At 46.1% G+C, this 23,799-nt stretch overlaps 3 protein-coding genes across 4 annotated transcripts; 2 read left to right on the top strand and 1 right to left on the bottom strand.

Annotated features, from left to right (window-relative positions):
• Positions 1-1,996: 1,996 nt before the first annotated feature.
• Positions 1,997-5,078, bottom strand: kctd2 (potassium channel tetramerization domain containing 2). The gene is made up of 6 exons (XM_053414482.1): positions 4,528-5,078; positions 3,731-3,839; positions 3,524-3,615; positions 3,234-3,329; positions 2,724-2,849; positions 1,997-2,136 (listed from the first exon to the last, which is right to left on the bottom strand). Exons 1-6 carry the CDS (start codon positions 4,882-4,884, stop codon positions 2,107-2,109), a joined length of 810 nt encoding a protein of 269 aa, XP_053270457.1. The 5' UTR covers positions 4,885-5,078; the 3' UTR covers positions 1,997-2,106.
• Positions 5,079-5,544: 466 nt separating this feature from the next.
• tubgcp2 (tubulin, gamma complex associated protein 2) lies at positions 5,545-12,856 on the top strand. 2 transcript variants are annotated; one of them, XM_053414468.1, is made up of 18 exons: positions 5,546-5,859; positions 6,752-6,912; positions 7,138-7,266; positions 7,414-7,590; positions 7,710-7,869; positions 8,026-8,233; positions 8,322-8,521; positions 9,201-9,390; positions 9,470-9,615; positions 9,699-9,879; positions 10,056-10,236; positions 10,440-10,612; positions 10,771-10,899; positions 10,992-11,112; positions 11,218-11,361; positions 11,484-11,591; positions 11,859-12,022; positions 12,443-12,856. In XM_053414468.1, the coding sequence occupies exons 2-18, from the start codon at positions 6,763-6,765 to the stop codon at positions 12,516-12,518; spliced, it is 2,637 nt and encodes an 878-aa protein (XP_053270443.1). In that variant the 5' UTR covers positions 5,546-5,859; positions 6,752-6,762; the 3' UTR covers positions 12,519-12,856. The 2 variants fall into 2 exon arrangements, with proteins under 2 accessions (XP_053270442.1, XP_053270443.1); XM_053414467.1 differs by lacking the exon at positions 12,443-12,856 and having other exon boundaries at positions 5,545-5,859; positions 11,859-12,285.
• A 744-nt stretch (positions 12,857-13,600) lies between these two features.
• On the top strand, positions 13,601-23,357 carry LOC128427365 (zinc metalloproteinase-disintegrin-like 2d). Its single transcript, XM_053414469.1, has 23 exons — positions 13,601-13,740; positions 14,362-14,468; positions 14,831-14,904; positions 15,027-15,102; positions 15,240-15,316; positions 15,517-15,727; positions 16,199-16,258; positions 16,336-16,398; positions 16,487-16,656; positions 17,137-17,218; positions 17,316-17,458; positions 17,878-18,064; positions 18,363-18,452; positions 18,934-19,132; positions 19,307-19,409; positions 19,528-19,690; positions 19,774-19,854; positions 19,948-20,032; positions 20,997-21,117; positions 21,203-21,362; positions 21,435-21,482; positions 21,956-22,006; positions 22,096-23,357. The coding sequence occupies exons 1-23, from the start codon at positions 13,716-13,718 to the stop codon at positions 22,222-22,224; spliced, it is 2,505 nt and encodes an 834-aa protein (XP_053270444.1). The 5' UTR covers positions 13,601-13,715; the 3' UTR covers positions 22,225-23,357.
• Positions 23,358-23,799: the final 442 nt, after the last annotated feature.

The raw sequence follows: 23,799 nt of genomic DNA, 5'->3' as shown, positions 1-23,799 counted from the left end.
AGAGGATCACCTTTATCATTTCTTAGTTATAGAGTCGCACTTGAAACGATGCAGGGGAGAATGGAACCGAAACACCAACGACAGAAACCGCGTCACACATTTCACCTCAGGTCGGCGCCTCCTGGCTTTTTTTCAAGGTATGCGAGGCACCTTATGATAAGAGGGGAGAACAACTGTGCACAACACAGATCAAAGGCACAACACTGGACACACACACAGGGAAACAACACCCAGGGTGCTTTGCAAAAGGCCCAGAGAGAAAAACACAAGGGAGAAGAACAAAGTGCTCCTCGATGAGTCTGCACACGACTCGGAGAAGAAGAAGAAAACTGAACGACAAACACACACACACACACACTCGAGAGGGGAAATCAAAAAATGAAACAACGAAGAAGAAGTCACATCCGAGTTGGAGCTCCGGGGCCGGACTGAGCAGGACAACAGCAACGGTACATTTTCTTTTTCTTTCCATTAAACACATTCTTTTTGTTCATGCTTGATATAACATAACTGCATCAAATATGCTCTTTGTACAAAAGGTGGTGTATCAAAGTGGTCGATGCCAGGGATCGGTGTCGGCCACGTGCAGAGCGGACGCCCCTCGGGCAGAAAGGAGGTGAAACGTCCGGTCTGCACGACGGGTCACAACCAGCTGCTTCCATGTTCAGCCTGATGCGAGTGAATATGAGTCAAACGTTGAATTAAGTTGCTCAGGCTGCACTCAGATCAGCCAACTCACGTTTATTCTTAATTTAACATTCGGGGGTTTGAGGCTGCTCACGGACCGGCCACTGTTCGATCCCCGGCCACGCCGCGCTCGTCTGGACAAAGGGCAGCGACAGGAAGTAGTTCTCCTTGTCCCCCCCAATTACAATTTTAAGATATGCAAGAGATCAACTTAGGATATTTAAGAGAAAACTTGGTGACAGTTTTTGTTTTGTTATGAGGAACTCAACAGAAAACGACAGAAAGCAGAGTGGCACACGGACCCACACACACACACACAAACACACACACACACACACACACACACGTGAGCGGCTGGGAAACCTCCATCGTTTAAATAAACCCACCCACCAGAATATGTAAATATGTAACAACTATGATACAGAAACCAATAATTACACCATTTGCATTCAATTTTTCATATAGTTTCATCATGTAGCCTATATAGATTCATATAGATTCCTCACATGCCTTGACAGATCGTACACAGGTGAAGTCTTTTGGAGTCTTTTGTTTTTTGCGTTCAATTTCCCCAAATATTCTCCCAGTGGGAACAGATCCGATGGAGCCTATAGACGTGAACCAGGAGGAGCAAAGTGCTGCCACCTCCCACAGCGACTCCACACTGGGCGTCTGAGAGAGGAGAACCTGTCACTGGTTTCAACTGGTTCCAAAGACCAGAGGATGGAGAGGGAATGGCCGCACCAGGCAAACGGAGTGATCGGCGTCCTGCTGCCTGTGACTGCTCCGTCTGCTCCTCCACCTCTGGAACTCCCGGCGTGGTTTGTTGTGGCGTCAGCCGAGGAGTCTGGGAGACGGCGGGCGTTCGATTCCGGCTCCATTAACAGAATCAGGTAAAGCGGGAGGCTCAGTCAGTGGAGTTGTGTTCATTCCTTTATGTCCTGTGAGAGTCCTGAGGAGGAGCCGGATGTATCAGAGCAAGCGAGCTTCCTGATGTTGATGAAGGTGTCGATGATGAAGATGATGATGATGAGTAGTAGCTCTGTGCCGGGCCTCCATCCACTCACAACAACCAGAGGCTACATTCAGCACCGTAGCCTGCGCCACCGTGACCCCCGACCATCAGGAAGCTGCTGTGAGGACAACTGCTCCCGTGAGATCTCGTTTGAACTCCTCCCAACGGGCTCCACAGCCGGGGGGGGGGGGGGGGGGGGGGGGGGACGAACGAGGAGTCAGGGTCGAGCTGCGGCACTGCAGGAGAGGGCAGGGGGCCCCCGCTGTGGAAAGGCACACCAGAGGAGAGGGGGGTAGATAATGACGATGATGAAGGTGTTAGTGATGGCAGAAAGGTGAAGGGGGGGGGGTTATGTTGTTGTTTTGATTTTGTTGATAAAGTGATGTTTTCTCTCAGGAGCCTCTTCACATCCGCGAGCCGCGCTCCTGCAGGATCTGTGAGGAGCAGACAGGAAACCGGTTTGAAAACAGCGACGTTCGAGTTCACTTGAGACTCAACAACAGTTTTTTTCTTTACTTGCAAAAAAGCTGCAGACAGAGTTTGTGAGGATGTGGTTAAAGGTCGCGACCTGATCTCAGTCAGAGGAACATCGAGACTGAAACTGAGAAGATGATAAACCCACAAATGTCTGTGTATGACCTCATGTCAGTGTCTGGAAGATATGCTAATCAACCCCCCCCCCCTCCATACCTCAATCAACTGATCCATTAAAAGACATTAAAGTTCCAGTTAATTAAAATAACTAAAAGGCTCAAACAGCAGATTTCACACACATAAATATTAGTGCCCAGAAGATGTTGAATTCAGATCCATGAATCCTTCCCAGAGAGAATGTTGTAAAACTTCCGATCTCACAGTGTAAAAGAAAGAGGAAAAAGTTCCTGGATCTGACCCCCCCCCCCCCCCGATCTGGAGCAGCACCAGTTCTAAACAGCTCTTCCCTGACCCACACCACATCCTTCCACTAGGTTTCACAGTGATCACAGTGAGCGGGGGGGGGGGGGAAGCGGGACCTCCTCACCTTGGCCTTCTCGGTGGGCTCGATGACGATGCCGTTGGAGGAGTTGTTGAGTTCCCGGGAGACGACACATAGAAACTCAGCTTGGTCCTCATTGCCGTAGTTATATGAGGAGCCGATGCTGATGAGCTGAGGACGAGAACAACAATTTAAAACGACATGTAACACAACACACACTTCACACAATCCTCCCGAGTTCTGCTGCAGACACAAAAACCTGCACAAAATTGTTCATGAACCAAACTGCGGCTGAAACCATCAACTAATCGATTTCTCTTCTGTTTCTTAACGTTTTCTTTCATCTTCTTCTTACTTTATATTCTTTGTTTAATCTTTAACAATTAAAACAATGGATTTGACTTCCAATCGCTCTATTTTTGGTTAGAAATGTCTTCATATTTCCTGATATTTCAGGCCCACGTCCTCACGGAGCTTGAATCAGCAGCTGTGACGCCTCTACAGCAAAAACTAAAACATGACAACAGGAGAAAAAAAAAGCTTTGCTCTCTGCACCTGCTCAAACTTCCAACCGTCCGACATGGTAGAGACCATCTGTGTGAGCTCCTCCTCTTGGCACTGCAGTACTCGGTACACGTGCTTCACGGGGCCCTGGGGGACGCGGCAAAGACAAACACACACAATTTGTCACTAAAACAACATCAACAATCTGCACACAAACACAGGAACAAACAAAAAGCTTGTTGGGTTTTATTTGTACAGAAGAAAGTGAGGTTTACAGATTCTTCTGCCAATTCTATTCCCAGTCGTCTGACATGTCCCTCCTCCGTCTCTGTGTTCTGTACCTGGGACGTCCGGTTCTCGTTGTCCCGTATCCTCTCCTTCACCAGCCTCACCAGGGACGCGATGTTGTAGAACTCCGCCTCCTCCAGAACCCCTGAAACACCCACAACCACAGATCATCAGACATTTCCATGTTGGAACCTGTCCCTTGTGAGACACACATCTGTCCAACACCAGGATTACAGCAGGACATTGAGACGTTTGTTTACCTTCCTCAGCCAGATTTTTGTCCATGATGAGTTTTCCGTGTCTCAGGTAATTCAGGATGGGGCCGAAGTACGTGGGGTCCCTGTCGATCAGGTAGGCTCCTGTGCCGTCCTGCAGGAACAAAGGTGTCTATCACATGCATAAATATCCATCCTTTAATAACCAGACTTCTATAGAGATGTCCCAGATATTGATCTCTGTATCTGCCTGATATAAAGTAGTTCTGGTTAAGTTCTGGTGCCGGTCAGTCCTCACTGCACCACACACACACTTCAGTCCTGATCAATGAGACCTGAACAACAGCCGGACTCGTTTCATATGATCTCTGCCATTAGAAATAATGCCTCTGCTCTATTTTTAAACTTGAAGGTTAATGTTTTATATTATAAAAGCTTATGCATTTTTCATGATGTTGCAGAGGTTGGTCTGAGCTCCAGACAATGTGCCTGAAGAACTGGATCCATCATGGAGAGTAAAATATGAAACTACTGTCAAACACCCAAAGAGTCCGACTTGTTCTTCATTTGTTTAGGTGTTTATATTGTTTTTGTTTGTGTCTGTGCATGAATACATTAATACACATATCTATTTGTTTGTTTGCATGCGTTTGAACATCAGTCTGGACTGCAGATGTGGTTCTCTTTTAAATAATTAGACATTTAGATGTTCTGTGATAGAAACCACTGGATAACCGGAACCATCCTCCCTGCCGTTGAGTCAGGTTGGTTTGTACCTAGTTGAGATGTTGACATTAGTTTCAGAGGCTTCTCCTCGAGTCTCTGTAAAGAGTGAGACTCACTTTGTCGGAGTCCAGGTCCGGGTCTTCCTGGCACAGGCGGAACAGGAAGGATTTCGGGTCCCTGCACAGCGTCTGCTTGGTCGTGACGAAGTAGGTCCCACCGACGTTTAGCCGGACCCACCGGGATCCAGGCTTGTCCGCCGGTTCGGACGGGGACACGGGGCTGCTCTTCCCCGGGAACCCGAACACCGACCGCCCTCCTCCTCCGCCGCTGCCGCCGGACCCCGCGCCGGGGCTGAGCTGGCTGCCCCGCGGAGGAACCAGGAGAGTGGGCGACGCCAGGCGCACGGAGCCGCGGTGCTCGGGCTGCCCGATGGTGCCCGTGGCGCTCGGTTCCACGACGTGCAGTTCAGCCATGTTGTTTCTGGTCCTCGCCTGGAGAAGAGTCTCGGCCGCTCGGTTAGCTAACGACACACTGCGGGGAAACGGCCGCTCTCCGCCGGGGTGTAAACACTGAGAGCTGATTTGTCTCCGTCGGGGACGCGGGCATCGGGGCGTCGCTGCTCGCACGGAACCGCCTCTGGCTGCGGAGCTTCGGCCGCGGGGGAGACTAGCAGCGGCGGGACGGTGTCTGCAGATTCTCCATTAACGAGTCTTCACACGAGAAATGGATCATTCTGCTCTTTTCACACGTTAATCACTGAAAGACAACACTTCCGGGTTGTAACGTGATTATTGTTTACTTCCGCCGTGTCATGGTTTTTCGAAATAAAAGTTCCTCGAGATTCAATTATTTTATTTATCTTAAAGTAACTGACCATTGGGGGTGGAGAGTGTGGAGAAAGTTAATCTGCTTTATTAATTAAGTTATTTTTGACATTACATTTCAGAAATGATCCTTTGCAGTGGATGGCTCTAAAATAAATTGATTTGTCTGAGTAACAGTTGAAAATCAAAGCTATATATATATATATAAAAATGTACATACTAATACCAATATACTAATACCAATAATAATATAATAATAATAACTTTAATAATAATAATATAATTCTAAGAATATGATAATATGAACAGCTTCCTGCAGGGTCCAGAGCCTGTTTCAGTTTGAGAAAGAGAGAAGAAGTTCCTTTGCTGAAGGTTCACATTGCCTCCCATTTAAAAGATATCCAAAAGTCTTAGATAAGACAGATCACAGTTATGAAACCACTAATGAAGTTTTAATGTATTAAATAATTGGTGTAGTTGACGTGCTTAACCTGTGGGGGCGGTGTTGCACTATGGCTCCGGAGGAAACAGTAAGAGAAGAAGAAGAAGAAGAGTTTGACTGATTGTGGGCGCGCTGCTGTTTGTTGTTGTTTGTTGTTGTTTAGTCGTGCACGCGGCTGACAGGTACAGTAACAACACGTTAGTTAGACTTTTATCAAAGTGTTCGATTCCCTTCATTACATTCTTTCAGCTGTTTACGGGTCTTCACAGTGAGCTAGCTGTCAGTTAGCATCCTCCAGGCTCGTGTTCACTGGAGCTAGCTAGCCTGCTAGCTTTTAATAACGGTACCTGCAGCGCTGTGAGCTGCAGAGAGGAGGGTTCGAGTCCGCAGCCTTTCAAAGAACCCGTGGAGACAAACAGTCATGGACTCAGCTCCCCTGTGGAGGGTGTTTGTGATGAGAAGCTAACAGTGCTAATGTGTTAGCTTCTCCACTCTGTCCACAACACAGGAGTCAAACAGCATATATTCAGTCAAATGACCTGAGAAGTTTCATTCATCCTCTCTGGCCTGTTTCAGTATCATTATTGTATCTGTGAATGTTAACATGGATTTGCAAATCTGTATTTACAGTGTGTGTGTCTGTGTGTGTGTAGACAGATTAGAAAATATGTACAAACACATATTCAGAATTTGTGTGTGTGGATATCTGCATTTGAAGATGTGTAAAGAAAATCTCTTCAAATATGTATTCAGATAAGTGTATTTATATATGTAAATATGTAGAGAAATCTGTGAATGCACACATGGAGATTAATGGATTTAAAGTCCACAGTTTCTGTTCAGGCAGCTTCTCACTCTGCTAGAGAGAGACATTTAGTTTATTAACATGTTTGAAGAAGAAGAGCTCCTCAAGTTGAGAAACTGAAACCAGTCATAAGGAGCTTTGCCTAAAAAAAAAATTCAAATAGTTCCTGTTAATGATCAAAATAGCTGTTGAGTCGTTTTCCTGCTGATCGATTTATTGTTGCAGCCGTAAAAAGCCTTTAACTGTTAAAACTTGTGTCGTCCGTTCAGCTGCCGGAGTCATGAGCGAGTACCGGATCCATCACGATGTGGACCAGCTGCTCAGCCTGCTTCATGTCCGAGGAGGCGATGGAGCAGAGGGCTACATAGACCTACTGCAGAAACACAGGACTCCCTATGTCACCACCACGGTCTCCTCTCACAGCGCCAAGGTGGGTGACACAACTTGGGGGTAACACACAGTTGAACGATGTGACCTGGCAGGAGTTGTTGCTGTCTTGTGTGCCTCTAACTGCTGGGGCCATAACATTAAGAGACTTTAAACCATATCGGACAATATTATGTTACTGTGAAAATAATTAGTGATACCTCTTGTTAACGTAAATCTGTTTGCTACTGTAGAAATGTCTTCTTACTGGCTGTTGTGTTGTCTTCAGGTCAAATTAGCAGAGTTCTCTAAAACCCCCGAGGACTTCTTGAGGAAGTATGAGGAGCTCAAGTCCAAAAACGTCCGTATTCTCGACCCTTTGGTTTATCTGCTCTCCAAATTCTGCGAGGACAAAGAGGTAAGAAATCCTTAACGAGCTGATAATTACATGGTTTTGTCTGTAACTACTTGATTCTTGCATTTATCTATTTGACCCATTGGCTCATGAATGTGACATAATTGTAGATATGATGATCTCATCTTTACGAATGCTCTCTGTACCCAGATGCTCCAGTCTCTGCAGAAGAATGCCAAAGAGAGGGCGGAGTCCTCAGCAAACACGACGTCCACCACCACCACCAGTTACTCTCTGCCTCAGACCAGCACCAAGATGTCCATGCAGGAACTGGACGAGCTGCGGAAGAAGCTCGGCAACGTGACGGCCAGCTCCACCGCTCCCCTGGTGAGCACGTCTGACCCAGATCCACACTGTCCCAGGGTCGGCCCATGAGAACAGGAGGTTACACACATTGAAGTGCTGCTTGTAATGAACACATCTGTCTTTGTGATGGTTGCCTGCAGCCTGCGGAGGTCACACGGAAGATGCTGAGGGACAAACACAACAAGAAGAACCCCACCCAACCCAACCCGGTGTTTCCTAACTGGGTGTACGACCGCCCTGCTCTGCTCGGAGACTTCATCATCAGCCCCACAGCAGCAGGAGATCCTCTGGTGCCCATCGGTAAATCCATCCATAAGACAAGCTTCAGATTCATCTCTGCTCTGCTCAGCTTCAATACAGAGTTTGTTCAACAGCTTTCCTGAACAGATTCCATCAAATCTCTGTTTGTTATCCATGCTACTGGTGATGATAATGGTTTTAACAATCTGCCGTCAGGTACCTTGCCCATGGCCACTCAGGAACTAGCTCTGGTGGAGGATCTGCTGTTCGTCCTGATCGGAGTTGACGGGCGGGACATTACAGCTCAGCCTGTGCTGGGGAGACAGAACCGCTCCTTCATTGTGGACTCGACACTGGACATGTCCATCAAAGAGCTGGTTAACAGAATATTACCAGTCGCGTCGTATTACTCCACAATAACCCGGTGAGTCGCTGCGGCTCGACTTCCTCTTCAGTGTCTGACTGTCGCAGGAGAAGAAGAAGTGTTGAATGGCGGCTTCTCTGTGCTTCAGGTTCATCGAGGAGAAGTCGTCCTTTGAGTACGGCCAGGTGAACCACGCCCTGACAGCGGCGATGAGGACCCTGATGAAGGAGTATCTGATTCTGGTCACTCAGCTGGAGCATCTCCAGCGGCAGGGCCTGCTGTCCCTGCAGAAGCTCTGGTTCTACATCCAGCCCACCATGAGAACCATGGAGATTCTGGCCTGTATCGGTATGACCGTGAGCACCAGAGCAGACATTCTAACCAGGTTCAATGTGAAGCCACATGGGCTATGAAGCTCATGTGGAAAAGAAGAAATCATTTTTTTAACATCTAAAGTATTTCTTATCAAGATTCAAGATTTTTATTGTCAAACGCACAATAACATGAAGCAGTCGCTGGCAATGAAATGTTTGAGTCACAGGCTCTTTTCTAGCAATGCTCAAGTAATTACAACCCAAAACAATAAAATAGAATATCATCATTTAAATAGTATAATATATATATCTAAATATATTAATATATATATTTACAGAAGATATATATATATTTTAGATTATTTACAGAATCAGCAGATAAAGCATTTCTTTCATGTTGATGGTTAATTTCATCTTGAGTGAACTGCAAAAACCCTCAAAGACACTTATTTAACATATTATTAGAGGCTATTTATGTGAAACCCGAGCCGTTTTGCACGTTAATATTGTCTGATGAACATACCTGTATATTTAGTCCTTGCTGGTGAACAGCAGTTGCTCATTCTCACCACTGGGGGACAGTCTGAACCAGGTTGAGAGAGATCAATGTCAGACATTAGAACGCAAACTTGTTTTTTCATCGGTGTATTAAAAACCATTTATCGTTCAATATTTCAGAAACATGAAATAACCTTCTTCTGTTGTTTCCACAGCGTCCTCAGTGGAAAAAGGAGAGTGTATGGGCGGCTTGACCCTGAGCCTCCTCCACGACCGAACCTTCAACTTCACCGGAGACAGCCAGGCTCAGGAGCTGTGTCTCTACCTCACCAAGGCCGCCAGCGTTCCTTACTTTGAGATACTGGAGAAGTGGATCTACAGAGGAATCATCAAGGACCCGTACAGGTGCAGCCGAACCCCACGATACAAACTACGAGCTCTGTTGGATTTGAAATCTGTCTCATCTGTGTGTTTGTGCTCGCAGTGAGTTCATGGTGGAAGAACATGAGCTGCAGAAAGAGAAGATTCAGGAGGACTACAACGACAAGTACTGGGATCAGAGATACACCATCGTCCAGCATCGCATTCCCTCCTTTCTACAGAAAATGGCCGACAAAATATTAAGCACAGGTAAACAAAAGAACACAAAACAAAGAAATCCCTGAGATTAAAAGGGTTTATTCAATGTCTCTGTTCTCTGATTCATATTTTAGGAAAGTATCTGAACGTGGTGCGCGAGTGCGGCCGCGACGTGACGTGTCCCGATGCGAAGGAGGTGCTGTACACTCTGAAGGAGAGGGCGTATGTGGAGCAGATCGAGAAAGCTTACAACTACGCCAGCAAGGTGCTGCTGGACTTCCTCATGGAGGAGAAGGAGCTGGTTTTACGACTCAGGTAAAGTCTAAAGATCTCCAGTGGAGTCACAGGAAAGATGAGAGGGAGGAAGAGATGCTGCTTTAATCTCTCATGGACCCACTCTGACATGTTCCCTCTCACCTAAAGCCCCTCTGTCCAAATGTCTGAAAGCTCTGCTGTGACTCTAAAGCTGTGGCTGTGTTGTTTTGACTCAGGTCCATCAAACACTACTTCTTGATGGACAAAGGCGACTTCTTCGTGCACTTCATGGACCTGACGGAGGAGGAGCTGAAGAAGCCGGTGGACGACATCGTGCCCCCCCGACTCGAGGCCCTGCTGGAGCTCGCTCTGAGGATGAGCACGGCCAACACGGACCCCTTCAAAGACGACCTCAAGGTGTGGTGTGGGGGGGCTAAAGACTAAATAATGAATCTGTACCTACAATGTTCAGTTGCTAGAATCAGATTTGTTGATTCGACCAAATTACCTTCACGTCACTTAGGAGCCGGTCCAGTCGTCTTCCTTTGGTCTCACACTCGTCTCATGATGCTGTTCATTATTTGCGTCTCTCATAACGTTCATATTTCCTCTTTCCACAGATCGACTTAATGCCTCATGATGTCATCACCCAGCTGCTGCGGGTGCTCGCCATCGAGACCAAACAGGAGAGGTCGATCATCAATGCCGACTCGACGGAGATGGGCCTCAGCGGCCTGGAGGCCTTCTCCTTCGACTACATCGTCAAGTGGCCGCTCTCGCTCATCATCAACAGGTTTCTACAGATCTAATCTTAATGTTTCTGTCACTTCAGCTGCGACTCAACCATGTGAAACTCAAAAATCTCTTCACAATGTTAATGAATGTGATTTCCAGCCTTGTCACATTCAGTGAGTGACACACGTGATCTTTGCATTTGTGTTAATTTTGCAGGAAAGCTCTGACGAGGTACCAGATGTTGTTCAGACACATCTTTTATTGTAAACACGTGGAGAGGCTGCTGTGCAACGTTTGGATCAGCAACAAGGACTTCAGGAAGTACACGTTGCATTCGGCCAAATGGTGAGTTATTAATAGAACTTTACATTAAATAAAAGAAAAATCTCACCAAGCCAAACGTCCTCATGCTCCTTGTTCAAACTGCCTGTTTGCAGGTTTTCTACTGCGTTTGCTCTTCGCCAGCGGATGTTGAACTTTGTGCAGAACATCCAGTACTACATGATGTTTGAGGTCATGGAGCCCACCTGGCACATCATGGAGACCAACCTGAAAACTGTGAGTGGAAGCAAACGACCTCCTGTCCCAACGTGTCGGGAAACTCGTGACTGGGTTTTCAGTTTGTTGTCGGGACACTTACAGAAAAACGTTCTTCTCCTCCAGGCCTCAAACATCGATGACGTGCTCTGCCATCACACCAGCTTCCTGGACAACTGCCTGAAGGACTGCATGCTGACCAACCCCGAGCTGCTCCGCATCTTCTCCAAGCTCATGTCGGTCTGCGTCATGTTCACAAACTGCATGCAGGTGAGTCGACCTGAGGAGGAAGAAGAGATTAACTCATCACGTCTGTGTCCTTTAAACTAGATTTTTTATAAAAGTGTAATATAAACCTGTAAATGGAACCAGCTGCTTGTGTTGTTGTGCAGAGGTTCACTCAATTAGAACGTCTCTCTATGGAGAGGGAGAGCAGGGACAGGCCTCCGCCTCAGAGCACCCCCGCTGAGGAGGCAGAGAAGAAGCGACAGACCACGAAGGTATTTAACTAAACAACCATCACTATGATCTTCACCCCCTTAAATACACTGTTCCTTGTACAAGTACACTGTGTACTTTCAGACATATGAACATCAAAACCAGAAAGTGTTCCAACCAATCAACAGCTGGCACCTGAGCTAAATTACACATATCTGAATACTTACAGCATTGGGATATTTTAGTTTCTCCTTTTTCATTGAATTTCTAAAGCAACTACTTGGCGTCTGAATATTTTAACGTATATTTGTCTTCACTTGCTGCTTCAGCTCTTAGCCGAGCACGTGGACGCCCTCCAGTCCGAGGCCGGCTTCGAAGCGACCATCAGCAAGTTCGACAGTAACTTCAGCACGTTGCTGCTCGACCTGCTGGACAAGCTGAGCATCTACAGCACCAACGACTGTGAACACAGCATGATCAGCATCATCTACAGGTCAGAGAGACACCGCACAGCGAGGGTCATCAGGCTCCACGTGATCATAAATATAGTAACGTTGGCAGCAGCAGATCAGATCACTTGACACTAATCCATGTTAATTCTGTGAGTAACTCGATAACAAGTCAACATTAAACTTGAATGTCGTCGGATTAAAGTGCGCAGCCAAAGATCCTAAAAGAGCGAGGATCCCCCACTCTGTCAAGACACTGAACAAACAGAGAGGACGGAGAGTTTCTGTAGTTTAAAACTTGATAAAAGGTTAATGACAAAAAACGTAAAAATCTGTCAAATATTGTGTTTTGCACTAACAAACACACTTTACAGGAACTCTGTTGCTCTATATCTATATCTGTAAAACGCACCTTCCCTTGTGTCCGTGATGAAAAGACTCATCGATATGTAAATGTCTCACAGGCTGGATTTCAATGGATTCTACACGGAGCGTCTGGAGAAACTGGCCATCGAGCGCAGTCAGAAAGCTGCCGTGTAGCGTGTCCTCCTCACGTGTCCTCCTCACGTGTCCTCCTCACGTGTCCTCCTCACGTGTCCTCCTCACGTGTCCCGAGCGTCCCTCAGCGAGACAGATGTCCTGTCCCTCACGCCTTCCACCTGCTGCAGCTTCCGCCAAGATGTTTACTGTGTGTACATGAAATATGATGAAGAGTTCAACGTCCTCATGTTTGCAGCATCGTATCAAAGCTTCACGTGAACCTGTTAAGACCCGTGGGACTGATTTGTTTCTTTGTGTGTTCGCCTGCCTGTTGTTGTACCTGTACAGTCGTGTGTGTTTGTTTTGCACTTCATTAAAACGAGACTTTACTGAATGAAGTTTGGACTCAACGATGAATTTGTTGGATTGGATAGTTGCTCAGAGAAACCACGAGCAGATGGAAACTGAATTACTGAAGATAAATACATTATTTTATTATTTAATGTGATGTTTAACGAGTCCTGTTAATTCATTCTTTTTGGAAGACTGTGAGTTATTGGATGAAAAATGTGATAGACAGAAAATGAATTAACAAATAAACATGCTCCTGCTTGTTTGTAGCAAAAACAACGTGTTAAAATTATCAATATTTAATTAGACGTGATTAAAATGATTAATGCGATTCTGCAAAGGCATGGAACTGCTTCAACTGACACTGGAGAAGAGAATGAATCAATACAACCTAATTCAGCACCTGAAGTATTATAATAATAATAAATATAATAATAACTGGGGATTCTGAAACCCCTCCACAACAATATCTTTTATAAAAATATCTTTTTCATAGTCACAGCATGAATAATGATTTTATTTTTTAGCTGTTTTACATCTTAACTCATGGGAGACTCTTCAAGAGTCTATGTCAAAACAAGTTTAAACTGAACCTTTATTATTATTAATATGAAATTCATCCACAGAACTTTGAGAATTTAAAAAACATTGCCAGTTTTCACCTTTGTGACGATGACAGTGGAATGTTGATTTTATTTTGAAAAACCCTCCCTCTAACAGATGTCAGGTTTAACTTCTTTAACTTTATTCTGACGTCAGCGTATTTCCGGCAAATGTGTGGGGCGGTGATAAGCGTGAAGGGGGGGCGGGGTCTGCCCGGACGCGGATGATTGACGGAGGAGAGTTAACGGGACAGAGGAGCTGCGGTGACCGAGCAGAGAGCTTCATCCCGGGCAGAGGGAGAACATGAGGTCGCTGTGGTTCACATGGGGTAAAACATCTTCATCTTATTTATTAATATTCATCCTTTTTATAGACAATAAGTTTCTTCAGTTACAAAGTGAGAGTTGTACTGTTATTAATGACGAGTTATTAGTTCATAAGTTGTATTTAAAGATTTAATCTCTAGTGTAGCACTGAAGGAAAAGACTCTTATTTAATAGATAGTAGATTATTAGTTATGAATCAGTGGTTTTAATGCTTAAAGCTCAGTTCTTTATGTGATCAGCTTTTTAAAAAGTCTTAACCTTCAGTTACAGAATCATTAAAATACTTTAGAAATGTTTTAACTGTGTTTTTATTTCAATAAACACGACACAGTAACAGCTGCAGTTCTATGATCTGACCTCATGTATGATTCATGTTAATAAGTTATTTGTTTAATCCATCAGTTCCATCCGTCGTGTGTTTAATGATTAATTAACGACCTCAGAAGTTATTAAAGAGATGATTTGACAGTGATGTGATAGAAAGGTTCGGCCTCATCAGCCCTGCTGGTTTGAACCTGAGTCTTTCTTACTGGAGTCAGTGGGATTATTGAAGCTGAGCCAGTGCAGACCATTGTCTCCACTGGGAACCATTTAATAACGCTGCTGCTGTTGCCTCTGTGCAGTTTGTGTGGTGCACGGCTCGGAGCTGCTGTCTCACGTGGAGCGCTACGAGGTGGTCCGACCCCAGAGGCTGCGGGGGGGGCCGAGGAGCAGCCTGAAGGAGGAGCAGGTGACTGCACCTCCTCATCTGCACAGACACACAGCTGATCCAAAGACACTGATATGAGAGTTATATTTAAACATCTGTTCATCGTTCAGAGACAAATACTAAAGTTCTACATTCATCAGTTGTTGTTATGATTAGATTATTAGAATAGAGATGAGGTTTAACACATAACTCAGATATAGAAAATGCTTTTAAAACACAGAATGTCCCTTTGTGGATTAACTATGTATGAATATGTTCAGTTTTGACTCAGTTCAGCTCTATCAGCATCTGAATCAGAGAGAGAGAGATTCTCTGAAGTTCTCATATACGTCAGAGAAAACTTGAAAGCAAAAGTAAAAAGTATAAGTCTGGTTTCCCTGCAGCTTTATCCCGACACGGTGCAGTACCAGTTGGCCATTGAAGGGAGGAACCACACTATCCATCTGGAAAAAAACAGGTACACACAGTTTTTTAAATATATTTATATATATTTATATATAGTACCATTTCAGATCCTAAATAAAACGTGTAATGTGTAAAATATCCGTGTCTTTTAAATGTTTCTTGTATATTTGACAGTGATCTCATCGGGGGGGACTTCACTGAAACTCACTACTCAGGAGACGGGAAGCGAGTCACCACGTCCCCGACTCAGGTGAGACGTCCTCTGATCAAGAATTCAATAAAGACAAATCATCTCCTTCTGATTTGGTTCAGTCCAGGACATTTGAGTCTTTAGTAGAGAATTTTAGTTTTCTGTCTTTGACCTCGTGAGTGTTTCTATTGGTGCAGGAGCTCTGTTACTATCACGGTCACATCACAGGGGAGCCGGACTCGTCGGTCAGTGTCGGGATCTGTTCTGGAATCAGGTGAGAATCTTAAATTTCACATGAAGTCCAGAGAAAGTGTCTGAAGTGTTCGTGAAGCTGCTTCATGATGTCATCGCTTCGTGTTTCCTGTGTTTTCCAACCTGTGTGAATGAATATAAAACTGTCTCTCTCAGTTTGAATAGATTTGATTTCACAGATCTCCAGACTAACATCTAACTTCTCATCTTCTGGCCTCTCAGCGGCTTCCTTCGAGCCCGGCAGCAGGTTTACCTGATCGAGCCTCTGGGTCAGTCTGAGGACGGAGACCATGCAGTGTACAGACATGAACACCTGAAGATCAGTGACAGCTCCACATCCAACCCCAGCATGATGTACGACCATGACCAGGAACAGAACCAGGACCAGAACCAGGGGCCTCGCCTGGCTGGTCTCTTCAGGTCCAGACCCTGGGTAGGTGACATCTTGTGCTTTAAATTTAAACCTGAATTAACTGATGTGTTTTTTCCATTTGAGTCTAAGATTCACTCACTTTTATCTCAGCTCCTGGTCTCCACCCACTCCTGAGGGAAAGATCTGCTTCCCCTCCACCTCGTTATCTGTTTAATGCTCCACAGCGACTCTAAGTGTGTGTGTGTGGATGTGTGTGGGTGTGTGTGGATGTGTGTGGATGTGTGTAGATGTGTATAGATGTGTGTGGTTCTACTGTATGAGTATATTTAGTATTGTGAGTTACTATAATTCAATTTATCTTAAACCTCCTGAGTTTTCAGATTCTGTCCTTTTTCTTTTTGCCTTTTTAAACTAGCTGGTTTATTATAAGGTGATAAAATAATTATATTAAGTAAAAATATAAAAACAGGTAGTAGTACATGTTCTGTGTGGACGTTGACTCACTTTGTGTGTTTGTCTGTTTCCTTCCAGAAGACAACCCCTGTCACTCAGAGGTTTGTCGAGTTGTTTGTGGTCGTCGACAACTCGGAGGTAAAAAACTAATTTAATTTGTTTTACAGGTTTTATTCCATCTCTGTTTGAATCTGATCCTGTTTCTCTCTCTCCAGTACAAACGATATGGAAGTGAGACCAAGTCCCGTGTTCTCGGGGCAATAAACCACGTTGACAAGGTGAATTATTCTTTTTGGGCTGATGTTTCATTCGCTGTTTGTGAGGCAGCTCTCATTTATTCAGCCCCCCCCCCCCCTCCGCCTGCAGCTCTATAGATCCCTGAACATCCGGGTCATGCTGGTGGGCCTGGAGATCTGGACGCACAAAGACTACATCCAGGTGGAAGAAGACTCAGAGACGACTCTGGACAACTTCCTGATGTGGCGGCAGGCCGACCTCCTGCAGAGGACGCAGCACGACAACGCCCAGTTTGTGACGTGAGCATCAGGGACGGACATGTGTGCAGGTCGAAGGTCAAGCTGCAGGTTGAAGGTCAAGCTGCCGGTCGAAGGTCAAGCTGCAGGTTGAAGGTCCAGCTGCAGGTTGAAGGTCAAGCTGCAGGTTGAAGGTCAAACTGCAGGTTGAAGGTCAAATTGCAGGTTGAAGGTCAAGCTGCAGGTTGAAGGTCAAGCTGCAGGTTGAAGGTCAAACTAGAGGTTAAAGGTCAAGCTGCAGGTTGAAGGTCAAGCTGCAGTTTGAAGGTCAAGCTGCAGGTTGAAGGTCAAGCTGCAGGTTGAAGGTCAAGCTGCAGGTCGAAGGTCAAGCTGCAGGTCGAAGGTCAAGCTGCAGGTTGAAGGTCAAGCTGCAGGTTGAAGGTCAAGCTGCAGATTGAAGGTCAAGCTGCAGGTTGAAGGTCAAACTGCAGGTCGAAGGTCAAGTTGCAGTTTGACCTGATGTGAGATGTTTGTCCTCCACAGCGGCAGAGACTTGGAGAACAACACGGTGGGGCTGGCTAATAAGTTCGCCATGTGCACCGGGAACTCGGGAGGAATCAACCAGGTACGCCCCCCCCCCCCCCCCGACCTCTGACCTGTTTCTGTATTTTAAGATTAATTCTTCAGAATTTAAAAAACACAACTCTGCGTTTCCTCGCCAGGATCACCACGACAACCCGATAGGCCTCGCCTCCACCATCGCTCACGAGATGGGACACAACTTTGGTTTGTCCCACGACGCCCCCGGCTGCGTGTGTGGTCCGTTCCACGGCAGCGACAACTGTGTGATGGCCGACAAGCTCAGGTGAGAAACAAGAATCTGATCCGAGTCCAGGGACACAGAGAATGTTTCTGTGTGGAATGTTGGGAAGGATCAAATGTGTGAGGCAGCTCCTCCCCCTGGTTCAGACCCCTCAGTTGTAATGGAGGGAAAACGTAACACAACAACAACACTTCAAAGCACAAAGAGTGTTTACCTGAATCCTGAGTTCGGCCTCTTCACACAGCCTCAGTGCTGCAGCTCCCTGATGCTTGTGTAGCTGATCCCTGGTCAGATCCCTGCAGGTTCAGCACCTGGAGGAGAAGCTGAAACCAGAAGGGCGGATGCTGTTACAGCTGCAGATCAAAGCCCATGTGTTCAGAATGATGTGACTTTAAAATGAACTCACAGCACTTACAGGCGTCCAGTGAATCGTGTTCATCCTTGAATCTCCTCGTCCTCAGGACAGGAAGTCAAGCGTTCCCGGAGTTCTTCAGCAGCTGCAGCGTCCAGCAGCTCGCTGAGTTCCTGGAGCGAGCTCAGCCCGGCTGCCTGGACCGACCCCGGGGCGTCAGGACCATCGCTGTGGGCCCCCGCTGTGGCAACGCCCTGCTGGACCCCGGAGAGGAGTGTGACTGTGGCACCGTGGAGGTGAGACCTTGAGACGAGGCTGATGAAGCAGGAGAGTCCTTTTTAGAAAGTATTAAAATGTCCTCTGGAGAAGGAAGGTCCCATGTGGATGGTTCTCCAGCTGTGGCTCCTGTGAGTGATGATCTAATGCTGAGCTGCAGTTGGGCCTCAAAGAGTTAAAATAGTTTTCCTGTGTGCTCACGTCTTGTTGGCAGAGACGCTGCTCGTGTGTTAACATTTTAACGGTTTGGCTTTTCGTCAGCGCAGCTCTTGTTCTGGATGAAACTGGATCCTGAACCATGTTGTGTTTCCTCTCTAGGAATGCAGGAACCTCTGTTGTGAAGCCTCGACTTGTCGTCTGAAGGAAGGATCCCAGTGCGCTCACGGCCCGTGCTGCGATAACTGTCAGGTACTTCAGGAGAGAAGCAGGAACCAGTAACCTGATATCAACTCCCACTGTGGCAGGTCATCGTCTGAGATGAACAGACACAGAGGTTGAAGTGGAAGTGAGAAACAAAGTGGGGATTTGAACCATATCCTGAATGTTTGTAGAGGACATTGATTCGCCCACTGGGGACGGAGGAGATCAGAACCAGTTTTCCTGGCGACCCATCGAGTGGTTGTAGAGTTGTTTCAGACCAGAGCTGCAGGTCAAAGGTCAAACAGACCCACCCTGCGACGGGCAGAAACTGAGGCTGTTCAAATAACGACAGGACGAAGTTTCAATTAAACATCAGCAGCAGCTTGATAATAACAGGAAACACAGGGTGATGCCAGTGAGGTGTCACCACATCACAGGAAGTCAAGAGCTGGTCCAACCCATAAAATACCACAGAAAGCACAAGCTCATAACGTTCACTGATTAACCAGCATCTCTTCATCTGTTCCAGTTCCAGCCGGCTGGAGGTGTGTGCAGGAAGTCGGCCGGTGACTGCGACCTGCCTGAATACTGCACCGGCCTCTCGGGGGAGTGTCCTGAGGACGGCTTCGAGATGAACGGCAAACCCTGCTCCGGCCCGACGCCGGGCTACTGCCACGACGGCCAGTGTCCCACACACGAGCAGCACTGCTGGAGGCTGTTTGGACCCGGTACTGTCCCCACACCCCCTCAGGGTGATCGATCACATTAACAAGAAGGAACTGAATCAAGAAAGAAATGATATGAAAACAAATAATGAGCTAGAGGCTTGAAATGATGAGGAAATATGTGTCTTGACCTCTCATGTCTTCATGCTAACAACCCTGGATGTCTCTCGTCCTCAGGGGCCATAGTTGGACCAGACTTGTGCTTCGACCTGAACAAACTAGGGGAGGAAGGTGCAAACTGTGGGAGAACCAAACTGGGCTTCATCCCCTGCACGCCGCAGTACGTCCCACAGCACAGAGCGTCCTGCCGCTCTATCACATCCCAGGGAACTCGGCTCCCGGAGGTTTTCAAAGTGCTCGATCGACTCACTCATTCAATTCTTCTCTTCTTTCTGTAGGAACTACAAGTGTGGGTCTATATTCTGTCTGGGAGGGGGCGAGTCCATCACTGGGAAGAGGGCAGGGTACACTGTGCGTGGCATGGAGTGCAAACTGGTGGTGGATGACCTCACCAGGAACCTGGACATGGTGCCTGCAGGAACCAGATGTGGACCAAATAAGGTAAAAAGCTCGGGAGTGGAGTCTCGTTCTGTGAAGTTCTTAACGAGGTTGATTGTGTTGCTGAGAAACGCTCGTGTGCACAGGTTTGTCTCGACAACAGATGTGTGGACAAATCAGTTTATGGGGAAAAGGAGGAATGTTCCAAGAAATGCAACAATAACGGGGTGAGTGAAGAAGAAGAGGAAGAAGAAGAAGAAGAATTCACATGTTCTGGACAAAAGTTCAGCTCCCAGTCTAAAACCACTTTCTCCCTTCAGGTGTGTAACCACAGGAGCGAGTGCCAGTGTGACCCCAGCTGGGCTCCGCCTCACTGCCAAGTCCACTACGCTGATTTACCTCAAGGTACCGAGCCGGGCCCTGGGTTTAATTTCATATCTCATAATATAATACAATCTTATCAGGTTTGAACTGAAGGTCAAACTCTCACTGGGCGGCTCAGGAAGCAACTGGTCACACCTGATGGTTGAGTCATTTTTCCAGTGAGCAAAAAAAAAAAAGGATGATTCATTATGAGTGTTCTCCCAGTGCAGACCTAATCCTTCTTTACTGGTTTCTTCAACTTCAGCTCATTTAAAAAACCTCATTGTCTTGATTCCAGTTGAAGTTAGAGAAAGTTTATCAATCAAAGAAACAATTGATTAGCTTCAGAACCTGTGATCACTTTGACATGTGAGGCTGAGCTGCACCAGAAACATGGATTCTGCTTAAAACTTGATAACTGGAGTTTGCAAACTAATTCAAGCTTCACCTTAAAAAAGAAAAACTTCAAACAAAATTGTGAAACTTCAGTCCACAAGTAATGAAATGTGTTTTGACCACATTGTGTTGAAATGTCCAGATTAACATCAGGACGGTGACAGTTTGTCTTTCTTCACGGGGGCGTTGAGAAAGAAGTGATAATCACCCGATCGGTCCAGGTTCTTGTTTTTTCATGCAACATTTCCTGTCAGTGATGGAACTAAAGTTATCTTTCTGGTAAACAGCTGTGAAAGTCGCTTCACACCATCTCAGTCTCCTCCCTGATGTGACGCCAGCACCGTGGGGGGGGGGGGGGGGTGTTGCTCTGCAGATAGAAACCAAACTGGTTGAGTGAAGCTCTACATTGAGTCCAGAGCAAAGTGGTGAACATGTTCCTGAGCTGCCGCTGGCGGAGCAAAACAAGAAGACCCCCCCCCCCCAGCTTGCTGTAGATGATGCAGACAGTCTCACCATCTTGTTCCACATAAGATGAATTTACAAGCTGTGTACAGTAACACACACTGTGGTTATATAGAGCGTCTGACAGCCTCCCTGTCTGCGCCTGCAGGTCACATGGGAACAATCGTCGGCGTGTGTGCCGCTCTCTCCGTCCTGCTGCTGGTCGCTCTGGTGATAACGGGACTGATGTGCTGTAAAAAAGACAAAATGGACGACTTCATCTCGAAAAGGTCCGTGTTGAAACTTTCAATTCAGTGACCTGTGTCTGTCTCCGTCTGTCCCCGCTTCCCGGCTCAATGAATTCTGTGTTTGCAGGAAAGTGCATTCGGCTCCAGGCCAGTTGAACCCGATGTTCCAGGAAGCGGAGGTTAAAGACAGACCTCAGATCAGTCAGCCGACTCTCATGGGCTCGACGGCGGCACAGGTCTGTGACCCCCTGATGGTCCATGTGACCCCGAGCAGGCCGGCTCCACAGGTGAGGGTCTCAGAGACGGATTCACGGTGTCGGTGCAGAATCACGTGATCACAACGTTTCTTTTGTTTCCAGCCGCCACAGAAAGAGTCTCTGGTGTCGTCCGCCTCCCACACTGAGCCGGTGAGCTTCAAGTAAACATCCTCTGATGTGATCTCTCACCACATGCAAACCGAGGAGGAGTGCAATCAGGAGTCACATCAAGTGATGCACGGAGAAAGTTATTTGCGGTGTTGAAAGCTGGTTTAAAACTGTTGTTTCCTGAAACTGCAGGAGATTGTAAAGTTAACAAACACTTCTGAAACAAGGTGAAGCTGTTTGGTATAAAGTTCTCTGCTGGTTTCGGTCACTTTGTGTTTAAAACCTATTTAAATAAGAAAAACACAGAACAGACCAACAAGAATGATCCTGTAACTCTACTTTCTAGATGCAAATAAACATCTATTAGTCTATTATAACAGTTTCTCAGTGATGTTAAAAAATAAACACACTCGCTGAGAATCCAAATCAAAACAGAGAAAGATGGAGAAGAACGTTAAAAGATAGAGACCTAAACTGGATTTCTGACTTCTTCTTCTTCTTCTTCTTCACTTTAGACAAAACCTCAACCTCCAGCAAAGCCTCTGCCGCCTCTGAACAAACCCCAGGTGAGTCACCTCCTGCTCTCACTCGTCAGCTCCATCATGAGTGAGTGAAGTTCACGTGAACAGGAAATGACGTCTTGTTTTCTTTTCAGTACAAGGCAGCCAGACCAAATCCTCCTCCTGTGCCTCCAGTCAAGCCTTGTCCTCCTGCAGCAGCCCGAGTCAAGCCGTGCACTCCTCCACCCCCCCCAGCGAAGCCTCAGGTCCACAGACCCACATGACCAGTGGTCTCCCAGTATGACACAGAGAGCGGCGCTCGGCCTTGAGACGTTGACTCAGAGCGTCTGATCACATCCGACTCACAGCTTCACTGCTGCTCTGGGAAAAGAGTGATGTCGTTCTCAAAGTGACAATCACCTGCTGCTGCAGCTGCAACTGTTGTGTTTGTTTTGTTGTGTTACATTAAATTATGTTTTATTAGTGTGAGGAAAGTTGTTTCTGTTGTCGAATCCTCGACGACAGATTGACGACTCAGCACTTCCCAAAAGGAAGCCAGAGTATTTATCGCCCCCTGGTGGCTGGCTGCACTACAGGTCATAAGCCCCGCCTCTATGACGTGTTGTCCATCTTTATTTAGTCTATGGTTCGTACCTTTGTGCCTTAACTGTGGTTTGGACTCAGCCTCGTTAGTCTATTATAGAAAAATACAGTTTGAATATTTAACTAATGTTTGCTAAAGGGGCTGGAGGAGAATCATCAGTGAGATCGAACTGAGGCTAAACCACAAAGATTTTATAATTAAACACGTTTAAACCTGATCAGCCACAAAACCAGTGTTGAGTCCCATCTGTTTAGAAACAGGCCACCGTTCCACAGCAGTTCTTTTTAAATCGTGGAGGAGAAGGTGCTGCTCTGTTCTGAGCCGAGGGGCCGGGTCCAGTGAACAGTCTGTGAGGCTGAGTTCACCCCAGAGCTTTTCATACAGTCCCTAAATCATCTGAAGCCAGTCGGCACTTTGAGCTTCATTTTCATTCTCTCTACATTGAGAACCTGTGATCGGTGCTTTCAGCCCGGACGCTCTGCACAGAGCAGCGTGTGTGTTCTGTGATTCAGCTGAAACATTTTCATGCTCAGGTTTTTTTTCAGCCCCTGAGGAGGAATCTGTTTTTTTTTACTGCACTGATATTTTTCTAGGGCAACAGTCATGTGCTGTTTTACTTCGAAGCAGAAATTGCAAATGAGTGTTTTTATCACAATGATCCTGATTCTCTGTTTCCCTTTGATCACATGATGAAGTGAATGTAAAAATGTACTAAAGGTCTTTTCTTGTAACAAAGTAAAGTGCACTTTATTACAAAAGTATGTTTTTCATTTAGTGGATTAAATAATGATTAAAACTTAGATTTTTCACGATGAGGTTTGTTGTGTCTAGTTTCTTCCCAGAGAAGCGTCTTCCTCAGTTCACAGTTAATCCATAATGATCGGTCTCCAGTGACTCACACGTTTCCTGCTCTCACTTAAATCTTTTGTTTCCTCGGCTTCGTGGGAAACAAAGAACCGAGTGAGTGAATAAGACGCTCTGGGATATTCACTCTTTACACATTTTAATAAGAGCATTTACAAGATCTATAGTTTATTAGAATTATGATTGAGGGACTTTTAAAACAGCGTCTTTAGTGACTATGGATGAAAATACTTTCAAAACCTAATGATCCTCAGAAAATGAATCCCCATCATTAGGTCAAATTATCATATTTATTAATTGATGTTCCAAATAACATTGAATCTTAAAGATGTTTATTAAAGAATCCACAGACGATAACGACACGGAGACTTTCAGCTTCTTTAGCTCCTTG

This window comes from Pleuronectes platessa, chromosome 21 (assembly GCF_947347685.1).
Source record: "Pleuronectes platessa chromosome 21, fPlePla1.1, whole genome shotgun sequence".
Lineage (NCBI taxonomy): Eukaryota > Metazoa > Chordata > Actinopteri > Pleuronectiformes > Pleuronectidae > Pleuronectes > Pleuronectes platessa.
This window is presented reverse-complemented; position numbering and strand designations above follow the sequence as displayed.

Bases quoted from the DNA above. Each gene is read 5' to 3' on its own strand.
- tubgcp2 (XM_053414467.1), top strand. From the start codon at position 6,763: ATGAGCGAGTACCGGATCCATCACGATGTGGACCAGCTGCTCAGCCTG. The intron at 8,234-8,321 runs GTGAGTCGCTGC...TCTGTGCTTCAG, and splicing joins TATTACTCCACAATAACCCG to GTTCATCGAGGAGAAGTCGT. The intron at 11,362-11,483 runs GTGAGTCGACCT...GTTGTTGTGCAG, and splicing joins TGTTCACAAACTGCATGCAG to AGGTTCACTCAATTAGAACG.
- kctd2 (XM_053414482.1), bottom strand. From the start codon at position 4,884: ATGGCTGAACTGCACGTCGTGGAACCGAGCGCCACGGGCACCATCGGG. The intron at 3,330-3,523 runs GTACAGAACACA...CGCGTCCCCCAG, and splicing joins ACGAGAACCGGACGTCCCAG to GGCCCCGTGAAGCACGTGTA. The intron at 2,850-3,233 runs GTGCAGAGAGCA...TCTCGTCCTCAG, and splicing joins ACGGTTGGAAGTTTGAGCAG to CTCATCAGCATCGGCTCCTC.
- LOC128427365 (XM_053414469.1), top strand. From the start codon at position 13,716: ATGAGGTCGCTGTGGTTCACATGGG. The intron at 19,410-19,527 runs GTACGTCCCACA...TTCTTTCTGTAG, and splicing joins TTCATCCCCTGCACGCCGCA to GAACTACAAGTGTGGGTCTA. The intron at 21,483-21,955 runs GTGAGCTTCAAG...TCTTCACTTTAG, and splicing joins CCGCCTCCCACACTGAGCCG to ACAAAACCTCAACCTCCAGC.